This window comes from Mauremys mutica, chromosome 22 (assembly GCF_020497125.1).
Source record: "Mauremys mutica isolate MM-2020 ecotype Southern chromosome 22, ASM2049712v1, whole genome shotgun sequence".
NCBI classification, from domain to species: domain Eukaryota; kingdom Metazoa; phylum Chordata; order Testudines; family Geoemydidae; genus Mauremys; species Mauremys mutica.
The window spans coordinates 2,096,688-2,111,403 of NC_059093.1; the positions used below are offsets into that span (position 1 = coordinate 2,096,688).

The following is a 14,716-nucleotide window of genomic DNA, read 5'->3' on the forward strand; positions in this document are numbered from 1 at the left end:
GTGCAGAGCTGTGTTTGGTGCAGGAACTGAGATGTGGCAGATGGCAGCTGGCACAGCAGGGATGGTTCTTTAACTCTTTTTTTACACTTGTTGGTAGAGGAGAAGACATTGCAGCTCTGTTGGCTCTCCCAGGCTTAAATGCAGTGATCAAAACCGAAACCAGACCTGGAGGCTAGGGGAAATGTGGCGTTTTTACTGATAGACTGGGATCCTGATGTTCTTTTTTAAACCCGAAGAGCCAATTGACTGGAAAAGCACCCATTGCTGAATTGCAGCTCTGAAATGCATGGAATGGGATTTGTCAGGGGATTAGCATCCACAAAATTAATCTGTATTCTCTGGTTCTCAGAAGCCTGTGTAGGGCCTGGCGGGGCGATAGTATCGGGCAGTAAGACTCTGCCAATGTACACAATTGCTGTGGAGACCAAGAGGTGGGCCTGGCCGAAGCGCAGAGTTCTTTCAGAGGGAGGGGGGTGTGCACATGCTAATGCAGGGCCCCGTGCAGTGGGCCTTGGATGCTGGAAGGAGAGACTTCCTGTAATAGGGACATTAAGGAAGAACAGAGCATTTGCAAATGATGAATAATTATTGCCATCTATTAAAGGGCAGAGGTAGATGTGTTAAACCTCACGCGCATCAGATGAGGTGAAACCTGAGATGATAATAGGTGGATTTAGAGATGGCTTTGGGGATCAATCATGCGAGAGGCAGGAAGTGTCTCTCTCCAGGTGAGAGGTGTGTGAAATAGCATCCGTCTTGTGAATGAGCTTAACCTTTCACTACCCAGAGCCATTTCATGGGAGGAAGTGTTCCTGTGAGTCTGGGGCTGGCTGGAAGGCAGTGCTAATTAGCGGGAGCTTGCAGGGAGAAGGAAGTGTTGCAAAGTACAAGGAATAAAAGGGCCTTTGGCGATAATAGTTGGGGTGCAGCAGTCCAAGGAGAGCTCTTTAACGCTGGGAGATGACAGGCCAAAAGCAGGTGGAAAGTGTAAAAAGGAAGGCAGGATTTACTGAAGGGCTGACATTCAAACCAAAGCAGTGCAGTCCCAGCCCTGAGCAGGGCGTGGCATTCATCCTACACAGTCAAACTCGAGTTCTAAGGCTCAGCTACAGTGGCTGGCAGTTCTCACGTTAAAACGCGTATGGCCATGCCTTCAGAAGCCTAGCGAGATTAGAAGAGCTAAACCTGTGTGGTCTGGTTCCTAGATAGCAAACGAGGTGACAGAGCAGCTCCATGGGTGTAAACGAGGATAGAGGGGAATTATTGTTTGGAAGTGCTTTGGGGCAGAGACTACTTCTGCATTTGGACAGTGCCTGGACTACATTTTGGGAGCTGAAGCAATAGAAATAGCAGGTAGGGGGGTGCACAGGAGTCTAACCTGGAGTCCTGGGCTAAAACAATACAAAAGGAACATGGCACACATTAAACAGTTTAAAAAACAGCTCATCGACAGGTCTCAAAATGTAACTGCAAATAGGGAATCCTCATCAAACGGGTGTGTTTCCAGTGGGGTCCCGCAGGGACCGGTTCTTGGCCCTACACTGTTTAACACTTTTATCAATGACCTGGCAGAAACCATAAAATCATCACTGATAAGGTGTGCAGATGGCACAAAAATTGGGGAGTGGTAAATAGTGAAGAGGACAAGTCACTGATTTAGAGCAATCTGAATCACTTGGTAATTGGGCACAAGGAAACGGTATGCCTTTTAGTTCAGCTAAATGTAAATGTGTACATACATCCAAGAACAAAGAACACAGGCCATACTTACAGGATGGGGGACTCTATCCTGGGAAGCAGTGACTTGGGGGTCATGGTGGATAATCAGCTGAACCTGAGCTCCCAGTGTGATGCTATGGCCAAAAGGGCTAATGTGATCCTTGGATGCATAAAAAAGATCATATCAAGTCGGGAGGTAATATAAACTCGGTATTTGGGATTGGCTTCTATGGGAGTGTGGGTCCGTTTTGGTGTCCTCAATTCAAGAAGGATGTTGATGATTGGAGGAGGTTCAGAGAAGAACCACGACAATGATTAAAGGATTAGGAAACATGCCCTGTAGTGACAGACTCAAGGAGCTCAATCTGTTCAGTTGAACAAAGAGAAGGTTAAGGGGTGACTTGAACACAGTCTGTAAGTATCTGCATGCGGCACATGTATTTAATAATGGGCTCTTGTTACACCTGTTCTGCTGGACCGAAGATCCAATGGTTGGAAGTGGAAACTAGGCCAGTTCAGACTGGAAATAAGGTGGACATTTTCCAGTGTAATTAGTCATTGGAACAACTGACCCCGGGTCGTGGAGGATTCTCCCTTAGTGGCTGTCGTTCAACCTGGGCAGTCCTAGGGCCTGTGCAGTGCACAGTGGCCCCTCATGGCTTTACGGTCTATGGAAAAATTAAAGAAGGGCAAATTAAGGCTGAATATCTGGACAGTGAGTCGTCTTTGGCTGTGGGCTAGTCTTCCAAGGGGAGAGGGGCCAGGCCCATCAGCTAGGACATTGCAGAGCTAAGCAGCACAAAGCACTAGAGGATGTGCTGCAGGGAACTGTCCTGCCTTGGCTAGGAGGAGCTGGCACCTACTTAGTTTTTCCCCTCAGCAGCTTCTCTTGTTCTGCAGTGACCTGAGCTGACCCCCGCCCCCAGCAGCTCATGCATCCCACTGCGTGCCCACTATGTGAGAATTTCAGGGGCTGACCGTCGTGGGGGCAGTCACACAGCCAGCAGTGTCTGGGCCCTCTGTGCAGCACAGCTCCTATGGCTGGCCTGCTAGCGATTTTATCTGCAGGATAACATCTGCATTTCTGTTTCAGAGGAGCAGCTATTTCTGTGGTAATGCTTTGGGCGTAGGTGGGCCTCCAGCGGGTGCCGCCGAATGACAGGGGCATTGCGGTTGGTACCACGCAGCATGTTCAGGAAAGGGCTTGGAGTCGGGCAGTTCTATTTCCACTCCCCGGAACAGTTACATCCTATTTTCAAAACCTCCTCCCTTCCTTTTTCTCTTCTTTGGTGTCATTCTCCTCGCTCAGAAAATCCATTTAAATGCAATTCCATTCTTAAAACGTCCCCTTCATGCATGTCTAATGAATGTCAGGGAGATGCTATTACAATGAAGCCGAGTGGGATCCAATCTTGCAGAGTGTCTACAAGTCATTTGGAGGAAACCCTGGGAGTGCTCCCAGTTTTATTACAGCATAATTAGAAATAAAATCTTGTTGCACTAGGCGAATGAGAGATGGGTGTTAATTCTCTAACAGGGGAAGATAGAGATGTGCCTATAAAAGAGACCAAGGACAGAAAGAAAAAAGCCTTTCATGACTCCCCAATTTTCATGCCTCCTGTTTTACTTTTTTCCTCTCTCTGGCTCAGCATCTATTCAGTGTCACATGCTGCAGCTGGTTCAGAGAGGACCAGTTTTTCCAAATGCCCCCAGCCCTGTGAGATGTCCGCACCCTCCCCATCTGCTGTCCAGGGGTCGAGAACACGGGAATCCCACCTAGCACAGAAGCTGGATCAGGCATGGTGTTGGGGGTGGGTTAATTTCTGGAGCATTTCTGCCGCCGCACTCAGTCACTGGGAGGTCAGCGGCTCGGCACGTGCATGGCAAGGGATTCAGTGAGGTCTAGATTGCCTTGCTGCTCAGCTGTCGGAGGCAGCTCTGTAAGCAAGCCTCCCTGCACAGGCTTCTCTCGGGCGTTGCACAGGGAGGCCAATGCCCTGGCTCTGTAAGGTACCCCATCCCCAGAGACCCTACCTGCTGCCTGTGTGTATTCTGGCTGCTTAGTATGCACAAGGTATTCAAATCCCAGCCCAGGCTCTTCAGAGTGAAAGTGGGTCATTCCGATGTTGCATCCCTCTTTTTATTGTTTAAAATCACTTCCTGGAATGGTCCCTTTGAGACTCAAGTTAAAATGTGAGCACATAAAAGAACGATACCTATGGAACCGCAGTGGAATGCTTAATTGGAGCCTTAGGTTGTGCGAGCAGAAACTGCACGGTGGAGCAGAGAGCAGAGAACTGGGCTGGCTGAGACGGCCCCACTCAGACATTGGCAATCCTACAACCCAGGCGTAGCCTCCCCTTTCATGTGGAGGAAGTTCTCTTGCTCCTTACAAGTCAGGTAAGGGTTTAAATATGCTCCTGTAAGTTGAGTGCTGGAGAAAGTCCCCACTGGGCGCCACTGGAGATCCTCTTCTCCCCACTGTCAGGGGGAGCAGCAAGGGCACTGGCTGTGCAAACTTCCCCCCACTACATGCCGTCAATCTGCCTCTTTCCTGCTCTGGGCTGGCCACCCCCTGCTCTGAGAGGGTAGCTTGCTTTCCCGGGGTCTGTCTCGTGTCTCTATCGCACACACACTGTGTACCCTGGGGCCTTGCAGACGGAACTGCCCTCTCGCTCCCAGGAGATCGCCCCTTCAGGCAGGGCTGAGAGATGCACCTGGACCTCGGACTCCCAAAGCCATTGTGGAGGCAAGACGATGTTTCTAGGACATATTATCTCTTTCGAGCTAAGCCTTGCTCTTCCAGGATGGAGGAGGAGGACAGGGAGGTCTTGGGTACAAAGCGTGACCCACTTATGAGCTGGAATCAGTTATTTTGCAGCTGCCCATGAAACTTGAAGGTGGACGTGTTCTGTATGGGCGTTTGGCTGCTCTGTGCTACTCAGCCTTGTACAGCCACACAGGAGAAATGTCGCCTTTGAAAGGGGTAGGAAACCTGCTACTGCCTTGCACCCCCCCCCCCCGGGATTATGTATGCAGGGAAACGTAAATACATCTGTCGGATATCTCGCAGTGCTTATTACATTTGGATTAACTGATGGCTTCTATTTAACATCCATGGGATGGATCCTTAATCTGTGTCTAATCTAGCCTAGCTCTAGTTAGGTGTGTGCCAAGCTGCCGGCCGGCAGGTCAGCCTTCTAATTACAGTGGCTGTGCTGAGAGGCAGCCTATTGTGCAAAGCCCCAGTGGCTGACTTGGAGTGGGGGGTGGTCTCCTTGGCATCTGGGCTGTGTAGGATCTCGAGGGAGGCAGCTGAAGGGGTGTTGATAGACTGAAACAGAGGGGTAACATGGTCCGGGCAGCAGGCCTATAAAATAAGGCCTGTGCTTGGATGCCAGGTGGCAGAGATTTTCCATTACTGCTGAGCTGGAGGACACAGACTCCCTTTCCCTCTCCAGATGACAGCTACGTTGAAAGGCAGGATAGGAAAGCCGAGGTACACTGAAAATCACAGCCTTCGTCTTCAGGGCTTCCCTGCCTCCCTCCCCATCTTTGCCCCAGGGAGATAGTCGTTACTTTACCCGTGGCCGGAAATAGCTCCCAACAATCACTGGCTGCCCTGGATGCCGTGGGATGCATATGCTAAACCACAGCTAATTCATAAACGCTGGCACCTATTGATCCCCCAGCAGTTACAATAGAATGCACAAGGAAATATTGGCCTCAGAGTATCAAGGGAAAGTTCTCTCATTAGTCTTATGAACTATACAATGTGCTCTCTCCTGCAGCCCTGACCCCATTGTTCTTATAAATCTATATTGGATAGAGCAGGAACTGGTAACCTGTATTGATTGTAATTTTTCACTTGAAATTGGAAGGCCCCTGGGATGGATACTGTGGTTTCTTGGCCACTACAGGCTTCTGGGTCTGGAAACGGGCTTTGGCAATGCCCCAGGCTTGTATGTGCTTTTGGGGGTGGGGATACCTTCCTAGTAGCCTGCCAAAACATAGCCATGTATGGAGACTCTTCTGCGGTCCGCTCGCCAAGATGCACCCGTCTCTGTCTAGACAATCTGATCCCAAGACAAGTCTGAAGTGGCTGCCTCCTTCCCCAGATTTGGCTCTTTAGTCCTTGCTGGAGTTGATGTGTCCCTGTTTTCTACCCTCATGTCCTGCGGGGAGCATGGTGCATTGGATCCACCTTCTGTGATGTGGGAACACGAGAGAGGAGGATGGAGGAGTAAGAGATGCCAGAGTCCTCTTCTCCTCCATCCTCTCCAGCTCACTTCTCCTCCCCGCACCATCCCTGGGTAGTGGGATTTTTGGAAGGTTATTTGCAGAGGCTGCTAGTCGTGTCCAGCTCTGAGCGCTGTTAAAACTGTGCAGCTTCAGTCTGGCCACAGATGCACTTAATCCTCTGCTTCCCGTAAACCTTTCCCACCTCCTGACAGGCAGAAAGATTTGACTTTATTCCACAGCCATCACCGTTAATCTCGCCAGAGGAGCTGGCAATAAGTCACTTTGGGGAGGTCTCAGTTGGAATGGTTCACATCGGTTATTGCCCACGTCTTTCCCGCCAACCAGTGTAATTCTCTTAGACAAAGTTATTTGTCCCTTTTTTAAAAATTGAAGAGACGCCATCAGGTTGTGTAGACCCTAAATTTAATGTCACGGTGCCTTTAAAACTGTATATTGCAATGGGCGAAGTGCTTATTACTTCCAGTGCAGAGGGCTTTCGTCATCACTCAAGAGATTCAACCTTTTAACAATATTCAAATGGACCAATCCACTGCACGCCCAGAAGGTTTTAACATCTAAACTCTCTTGTTGCTGTGAAGATAAATGATGGAACGTCCATAGACCCCATGCTCCCCATTCCTGGGGAATGCCCAGGGGAAGAATGGCTTGCAGGGTACTGTCTATGCAGGTAATTGGTTCCCATCTTGCACTTACTTTCAGAGATGAAGCTCTCCCCTCCCTGATACCCCGGTCATGGAATCCCTACAAACTTTAGAACAGCTTGTACATAACTCAGTTCATACAGAACTCGACTTGTAGACCCAGGCAGAGCCACAGGCTCATGCTGTGTTGCCAGTTATTGTCACTTGATAGTGAGTCTCTCAATATTTGGTTGGTGTTTTTCTTAGAGCCCCAGCTTCTGGAGTCATGTGAATATGGGATAATCTCCGCTTTCACTGGGGAAAATAAGTTTCCAGTCCTCATGGTTGCAAGGAAAAGCTGGACAAGGTAACCCCTGACAGCTCAGAGGATAGAAGGGAAAGAGAAAGGACACGTTTGTTGTTTTTTAAAATGTCATGGGTTTGGGGGTTGTGACTCATGATACTTCAGCCCTTGGGTTGGCAATGTGGCACATGCTAGTGACTAGCGGAGTTCCAGGTGTGGACAGGGTGTGCCCCGGTCCAGGAAGTCCTGTCCCGCAGAGAGGGCCGGCTTATTAAGGAGTCCCAGGGGTGTGTGTCTGTCTCTCGCAGAATGTTTCCGTCCAAATCTGAGTGGCTCCCACACAGACTGAGAGGAGTGAAGGACTCGCCATGCTCCTTGCAGTTGGGTTTATGGAGAATGCTGGCCATTTTGCCTTCCTTAAGCACATGAGAAGCATCAACATGGCGCTAATGGTCCATGGGCCCTTTGTTCTGAATGGCCTGATTTTCGGGTGTTGAGCTCTTGTATAAAGCTCAGTGGCAGCTGCCTGGCACCAGGCCGCCAGGCGCAATGCCATACTCACAGAGTGACTCCAGGCAGCAGGCTGGGATAAATAGGAGATCTGTTTGCCTGCTCTGCCTACCTCCACACACCATTCCGCCAATGCCGATTCTGTTGGTGTCTGGGGAACGTGCCCCCTGGCCAGGCGTTTGAAGTAGCTTAGGAAAACGTTCCCACCAACCCAGCGAGTTTGCTCCAGGTTTTACCCGGCACCCAGGGATTGGGGAGTTGAGTCAGGGCTGGTGAGTGCTCATGAAGCTCAGAGAGAGCCAGCAATGCTCTCTGTACGTACTTTGTACCAGGGTCCAGTTGGCTGGAGAGGTGCACATCCCAGCTGTCCTCGCTGGGTCCCTGGCTTGCTCCGTGTACGGCGAGCACAAGCAGCCTGTTCAGCTAGCAGAGCTGCTGTCCCTTGTCCGAGCCAAGCTTCCCCGGTGGAGTCCAATGGCTTGAGGTGGAACAATATTGGTACTTTCTGGCCCAGCACATGGCTTACGTCCATATGCCCTCACAGCCCTCTCACCCGGCTTTGCTCCCTGTCCACCTCACCTCTAGCACTCCCAACTCCTCTGGCTGGCTTTCTGGCTGGCTCCCCCGCCCTGGGCAGCCAGCCCCTCTGCATGGCGGGCAGGGAGGGTTCTTATAACCTCATGGAGGCCATTCCAGGCCTGGTGGCAGGGAGGCCATGTGTAAATAGGTGTCAGGGCGTTATTTGTATTCATTTTGTGGTGGGGATAATCCCCCCTTTCCTTTGGTCTCCCTGGGTTTTTCTTCACTCTCCACTGTGTGGGCTCAGCGGGTTCCTCATCCATTTCCCCCACAGCAGGCCATAATTTGATTCTCATCAAACATGCAGAACTGATGTTACGGAAGGTCCCTCCAGAGGTTTGAACATCCTACTGCTGCTGTCTGCACTCCCTCTCTCGCGCTGCGCAGCGCTCTGGCTCGGGAAGCCTTTGTTTCCGGAGGAGTAACACGGCATTCTGGAAATGTTACCGCAATTATATATGCACAAAAAAATAGTGGGGGGAGGAATGAGGACAGTCAGGGTTGTGGAGCAGCAGTTGGCAAGATGCAGTGGCTGCTCGTTGCCATAGAAACTGCCTCCCCCCTTGCTTAAAATTCCAGTACAGCCAATATTCTGTGCTTACTGGTTTGCTGAGAGATGAAACATTAATGATCTATTTGCATTTTATTGCAATTGCACCTGTGGGGCTTTTCTTTCTTTCTTTTCTTTTTTGGACGTTTGTATTAATCCCTCGATACTTCAGATTGACAGCTCAGAGCTACGACTGTTCTGCAATTATGTGTGTGCTGCGGCATTGACTTTGCCATGTCATAACACAGAGACAAAACAACACATGCAGATTTTGGCTAATGAGCATCTAGCCCCTCCTTGTAAACAGGGAGATAGACATATCTCTTCTCTCTCCCTTCCTTCCCTTCCAGGTTTTGCAAACCAGAGTGTGCAAATAACTCCTTGATTGAGCATTTTGATTACTTGTCAGGTCTCCTTTTGGCTCCAGGGCCGGACATTGAGTTACTGGACCTTAAAGACATTTTTGCATGTGGCTTTCCAGTCTCTGTGTTTATTTAGGCATTCTGTTAAGTTAGATGAATGTTAATTGTTTATTGAAGTCACTATTTTTCTCTCTGTTAAGAATCCCTGACACAGAACTTGCTCTTACTGCAATTAGAGTAGGATAAATGAATATCTGGCTTATATAGAACTAGATAAATTCATGGAGGATGGGTCCATCAGTGGCTATTAGCCAGGATGGGTAAGGAATGGTGTCCCTAGCCTCTGTTTGTCAGAGGGTAGAGCTGGATGGCAGGAGAGCGATCACTTGATCAGTACCTGTTAGGTTCACTCCCTCTGGGGCACCTGCCATTGGCCACTGTTGGTAGACAGGACACTGGGCTGGATGGACCTTTGGTCTGACCCAGTAGGGCCATTCTTATGCTGAGATGGAAATATGCCGGCTGGAGTTGGGGCTGACCATTGCTCTGCCTTGTGACATGGTTTGCTGCCGCTATGCTACGTGGTACGAAGCCTCCTCTGAGGGCGGTCCTTGGACTTGCTTGTGAGAGCTGCTGGGTGCGGGGGATCAGGAAGGATCAGGGAGTGGGTTTGTGTGCCTTTGTGCCAGACTGGTTTCAGACTTCTGGCTCCCTCACTTCAGAAGATCTCTGCTTCCATTGTGGGCATAAAAGATGCTCTTTCCTTTGCCTTAGTACAGAACTGTCCAGGCTACTTCCAAACGGTGCAAGCTGATTCTCACGCTAGGCCCCGTCCTAGGTTCAATGGGTATCGAACCTGTTCCCAGGTCTGTGGCTAGGGGGTGCTGTGCTGATGGATGAGCCATCTCTCAGATGAGAGAGAAAACCCCCATCTGTGGTCATTGAGGATTCCCATGGCACTGGTCATTTCCATGGCCAAAATCGGAGGAAATGACGTTCTGCTGACATTCTCCAGGCTTGTGCAGTGGTGCTATGTGGCAGCACTGTGCTGCTAGTGAACAGCTGCCATGTCCTGCTCCAGAGGTGGCTGCATTGCAGTGGTGGGCCCAATCTTTTTGTGGCCTTTGGGGATGAAAGGCTCTATCTAGCCATTAGGAATTGTGAGCGCTGTTAGAGCAGGATGCAGTGTGCTTCCCAATGGGGAAAGCCATGTTAGCCTCTTTCCAAAGCCATTTGCTTGCCCTCCTTTTCATGCTGCTGCTAAGGTCTTCCACAACACAGGTGTTTGATCATTAGTATGTATTAATATTCATGGTGAATTATAAAGTGGGGACCAGGTTAATGAGTGGGCTAATGCCTCCTTATTCGCCTGCTCGCTAGCCTGAGGCATGGCCAGAAAAACCTTACTTTTGTGCTTCGGTGCCGGAATGTCTCTGTGTGGACACTCTCACCAGTCCAGCTGGCTTGGTTTATGTTGCTTGTTACCTGCTGTCCTCTGGAATCTTCCCCCTGGTGCTCAAGTATCAACTTAAGATATTTGTTTTCGCAAGCTTCTAAGTAAGTTGAGCTAATTATTGACTCGGCAGGATGGATTCCCTTTTAATTGCCAGGTTGCAGTAGGGCATGCTGAGACTCAGCAGCGCGGTCTGAGTTTGGAGTTGTAAGCTTGCCTCTCGCCTGGCTCTGCCTTCTTTAACAAGCCACCATGGAACCGCCTCTCATGCTCCTCCCAGGCCCAGGATCTCTGGTCCCTTTCCGCACGTTAATTGGGCCTCTGTAGGGGCACTGCAGAGACGTACTAGTTTGCCCATGGTAAAATGGAGCATGATTAGACCCAGAAGTGAGGCCAGTGCCAGAACTGAGAGTGCAGCCTTAAATTCTGTCTGTCCAGTGCATTTCAGCAACAAGCCGGCACCACCGCTTACTCTTGTTGAGCTTTTCTATTGGGAGCACATTCAGTCAGATGAGGGGTATATTTTAAGTTAACCTGAAGATTGTGAGCAACAAATACGTTCTAAAATGGGTGTCTAACACCATTTCTATGGAATGTCCCGGTCCAGGTATTGGGGCGCCCTGACCCCAGGTTTGCATTCTCGGGCAGACTCATTCACATGCAGAATGGTATCTGCACAGCCGGCTTTCCGTTTGAATGCGCCTCTGATATGAACATACGCTGCAGCTCTCTCCTTTCTAGGCCTGATTTTAGATACCTGTTTAAAACTGCAGCCCCTGAGCTAAGGGAGGAGTCGGACCCTTGGTTTGTCTGGGCTGCCCAGATGCCGTATTGACCACAGTGGGCTCTCATCCTGTGCTAGCAGTTGCGCAGCTCCTGAGGTGCAGCAGGGCAAGTGAAGGACGAATTTGTCCCCTGAATTCAGCTTTGCCCTTGTTCCTTTTGGTAACTCTATGCAACTTCCTTGGGAGTTCCCCTATTTTATGGTATCTTCACTGAGAGATTCACAGGTGCATGCTTCACTGCAGAGCAGGCATTCACCCACCCCATCCCTGGGATGCTTCTTACTGCCTAGTGATGAAATATGTTTAGTTTGATCAAACACAGAGCAATAACCAGACTCTTCCCTCTCTTCTGCTTGTGTCCCCAGAAAATAGGTTTTTTATTACTTTTTATGGAGGTTTGTACATATCGGACGTGCAGAAGGAAGATGCCTTGTCCACCTACAGGTGTATCACCAAGCACAAGTACAGTGGAGAGACACGCCAGAGCAATGGGGCTAGGCTGTCCGTGTCAGGTAAGTCTCTGGAGCCGAACCTGAGTCTGTGTCTCGAATCTTCCTATCTGGCCCCTGTCACCATGATATCAGAACTCTCCCAAAATGGTAACGTGTATGTAAAATGCATGTAAAAGGACAGCTCAGGAGGTTCTAATGAGACTGGGAAGCCCAGCACGAGAGCCTTGAAAGGGGCTAGGTTTTCAGACAGTGCTGAGCTGAGCACCCACCCTTTCTGGTGTCTCGAGTTAAGAATGGCCACGTTGGGTCAGACCAATGGTCCGTCTAGCCCAGCATCCTATCCTTCAGCAGTGGCCAGTGCCAGCTGCCCCAGAGGGAATGAACAGAACAGGCAATCATCAAGTGAGCCATCCCCTGTCGTCCAGTCCCGGCTTCTGGCAGTCAGATTCTAGGGGCACCCACAGCATGGGGTTGCATCCCTGACCATCTTGGCTGGTAGCCATTGATGGACCTGTCCTCCATGAACTTATCTAGTTCTTTTTTTTAAATCCAGTTATACTTTTGGCCTTCACAGCATCCCCTGGCAACGAGTTCCACAGATCGACTCTGCATTGTTGAGCACCCAGAGTCACTAGGCACTTTGGGACATCTTGGCCTCAGTTCTCTCTGTTTCCTCCAGTCAGCAGACAATGGCCTTTATATTACCGGGGCGGGGGTTGTTTGTTTGCTTTGTTTTCTGTGGGTGTGTGGAGATGGGGGCAACACAGAGAGAATGAGGATGAGCGAAAGCCTGGGTGTGTGTTGGGGGGAAACGGTGGAGATGGGAAGATTTTATCCTCCTGTTCACCCCCAGAAGCGTTAGCTCTTGGCCAGACAAAGCCAGCACAAGTAGCCGCAGAGAGGGGCTCGGCTCCTGTCCGGTTTGAATGTTCCCCGTGTGACTCTGCAGACAGGAGCCTGTAGCAGGGTGCTGCAGGGCCCTCTTGGTTCCTGCCCCTGCTGTGCTGACAATGTCATTCAAAGACCGACCCCGGGGTTCAGAAACCACTGGTGTCGTTTGTTTACAGGTTGTGATCCTACCAACCTTTTCACCTTACCCAGCTTGGGTTCTGGTGTCTGCACCCGGTGTGGGAGAGCTATTGCTCTGCTTCCGCTCCCCCGCCTGGCTTCCTTCCCCGCAGCCTTTTATATACCCCAGGCTAAGAGGGCGGGCAGCTGTTTCCCATTCACCAACTAGGTGCAGGTTTTCTCTAGCTGGCTCTAATTAACTTCCCTTCAGCGGGGCTGGCGTGACAGAGGGCTGAGTCAGCAGTTCTTGCCCAGCACCCTGTCGCAGAGCCTGACACGGGAACCCCTGGGATCTGTATGGGGTAGAGCGAAAACCCAGGCGCTGTGCCCTGGCCAAGCTGGCAGGACTCGTGCTGGAAGGAGCTCCAATCCATGTATTAATTTATGGCTCTTGCTCTCAAAAGGCAGCCGATCAGTTATTTACATTGACTTCCATTTTCTTAGCAGTATAATGGACTTAACTCCCTCAATATATTAATTATGAACTGGGTATTATAGAGTTCTTAGAGAGGCTCTTGGCAGTACAGCAAGATAGAGCACTGGCCATTCACCTCCACAGGCTCTGTTCAAATGCCACCAAGGTCGCAAGCACACATGAGTGATGACTCCAGCCCACTCCTTCCTGAGCATTTCTCCACTGGCCAGAAACGACCATGGCAGTTTCTTCACAGGGGGGAATTGCAGGGGGTGCGAGTGTTGGGGTCTGAAGGGCGTCGGCAGGGCTGGGTGTGGGGGGATGGGAGGGAATTGCAGGGGGTGCGAGTGTTGGGGTCTGCAGGGCGTCGGCAGGGCTGGGTGTGGGGGGATGGGAGGGAATTGCAGGGGGTGCGAGTGTTGGGGTCTGAAGGGCGTCGGCAGGGCTGGGTGTGGGGGGATGGGAGGGAATTGCAGGGGGTGCGAGTGTTGGGGTCTGAAGGGCGTCGGCAGGGCTGGGTGTGGGGGGATGGGCGGGAATTGCAGGGGGTGCGAGTGTTGGGGTCTGAAGGGAGTCGGCAGGGCTGGGTGTGGGGGGATGGGAGGGAATTGCAGGGGGTGCGAGTGTTGGGGTCTGAAGGGCGTCAGCAGGGCTGGGTGTGGGGGGATGGGAGGGAATTGCGGGGGTGCGAGTGTTGGGGTCTGCAGGGCGTCGGCAGGGCTGGGTGTGGGGGGATGGGAGGGAATTGCAGGGGGCGGGAGTGATGGGGTCTGCAGGGCGTCGGCAGGGCTGGGTGTGGGGGGATGGGAGGGAATTGCAGGGGGTGCGAGTGTTGGGGTCTGAAGGGCGTCGGCAGGGCTGGGTGTGGGGGGATGGGAGGGAATTGCGGGGGGTGCGAGTGTTGGGGTCTGAAGGGCGTCGGCAGGGCTGGGTGTGGGGGGATGGGAGGGAATTGCAGGGGGTGCAAGTGTTGGGGTCTGCAGGGGGTCGGCAGGGCTGGGTGTGGGGGGATGGGAGGGAATTGCTGGGGGCGCGAGTGTTGGGGTCTGAAGGGCGTCGGCAGGGCTGGGTGTGGGGGGATGGGAGGGAATTGCAGGGGGCGCGAGTGTTGGGGTCTGCAGGGCGTCGGCAGGGCTGGGTGTGGGGGGATGGGAGGGAATTGCAGGGGGCGCGAGTGTTGGGGTCTGCAGGGCGTCGGCAGGGCTGGGTGTGGGGGGATGGGAGGGAATTGCAGGGGGCGCGAGTGTTGGGGTCTGCAGGGCGTCGGCAGGGCTGGGTGTGGGGGGATGGGAGGGAATTGCAGGGGGCGCGAGTGTTGGGGTCTGAAGGGCGTCGGCAGGGCTGGGTGTGGGGGGATGGGAGGGAATTGCAGGGGGCGCGAGTGTTGGGGTCTGAAGGGCGTCGGCAGGGCTGGGTGTGGGGGGATGGGAGGGAATTGCAGGGGGTGCGAGTGTTGGGGTCTGCAGGGCGTCGGCAGGGCTGGGTGTGGGGGGATGGTAGGGAATTGACGCGGGCGCGAGTGTTGGGGTCTGCAGGGCATCGGCAGGGCTGGGTGTGGGGGGATGGGAGGGAATTGCAGGGGGAGCGAGTGTTGGGGTCTGCAGGGCGTCGGCAGGGCTGGGTGTGGGGGGATGGG

The 14,716-nt window shown here is 52.0% G+C and overlaps 1 protein-coding gene across 3 annotated transcripts in view; it reads left to right on the plus strand.

Annotated features, from left to right (window-relative positions):
* Positions 1-14,716, plus strand: part of DSCAML1 (DS cell adhesion molecule like 1) — a 320,759-nt gene that overhangs the window by 161,253 nt on the left and 144,790 nt on the right. For all 3 annotated transcript variants that reach the window (XM_044997070.1, XM_044997071.1, XM_044997073.1), the window contains exon 4: positions 11,511-11,657. In XM_044997070.1, the coding sequence (XP_044853005.1) occupies positions 11,511-11,657 (147 nt within the window). The remainder of the gene's footprint in view (positions 1-11,510; positions 11,658-14,716) is intronic.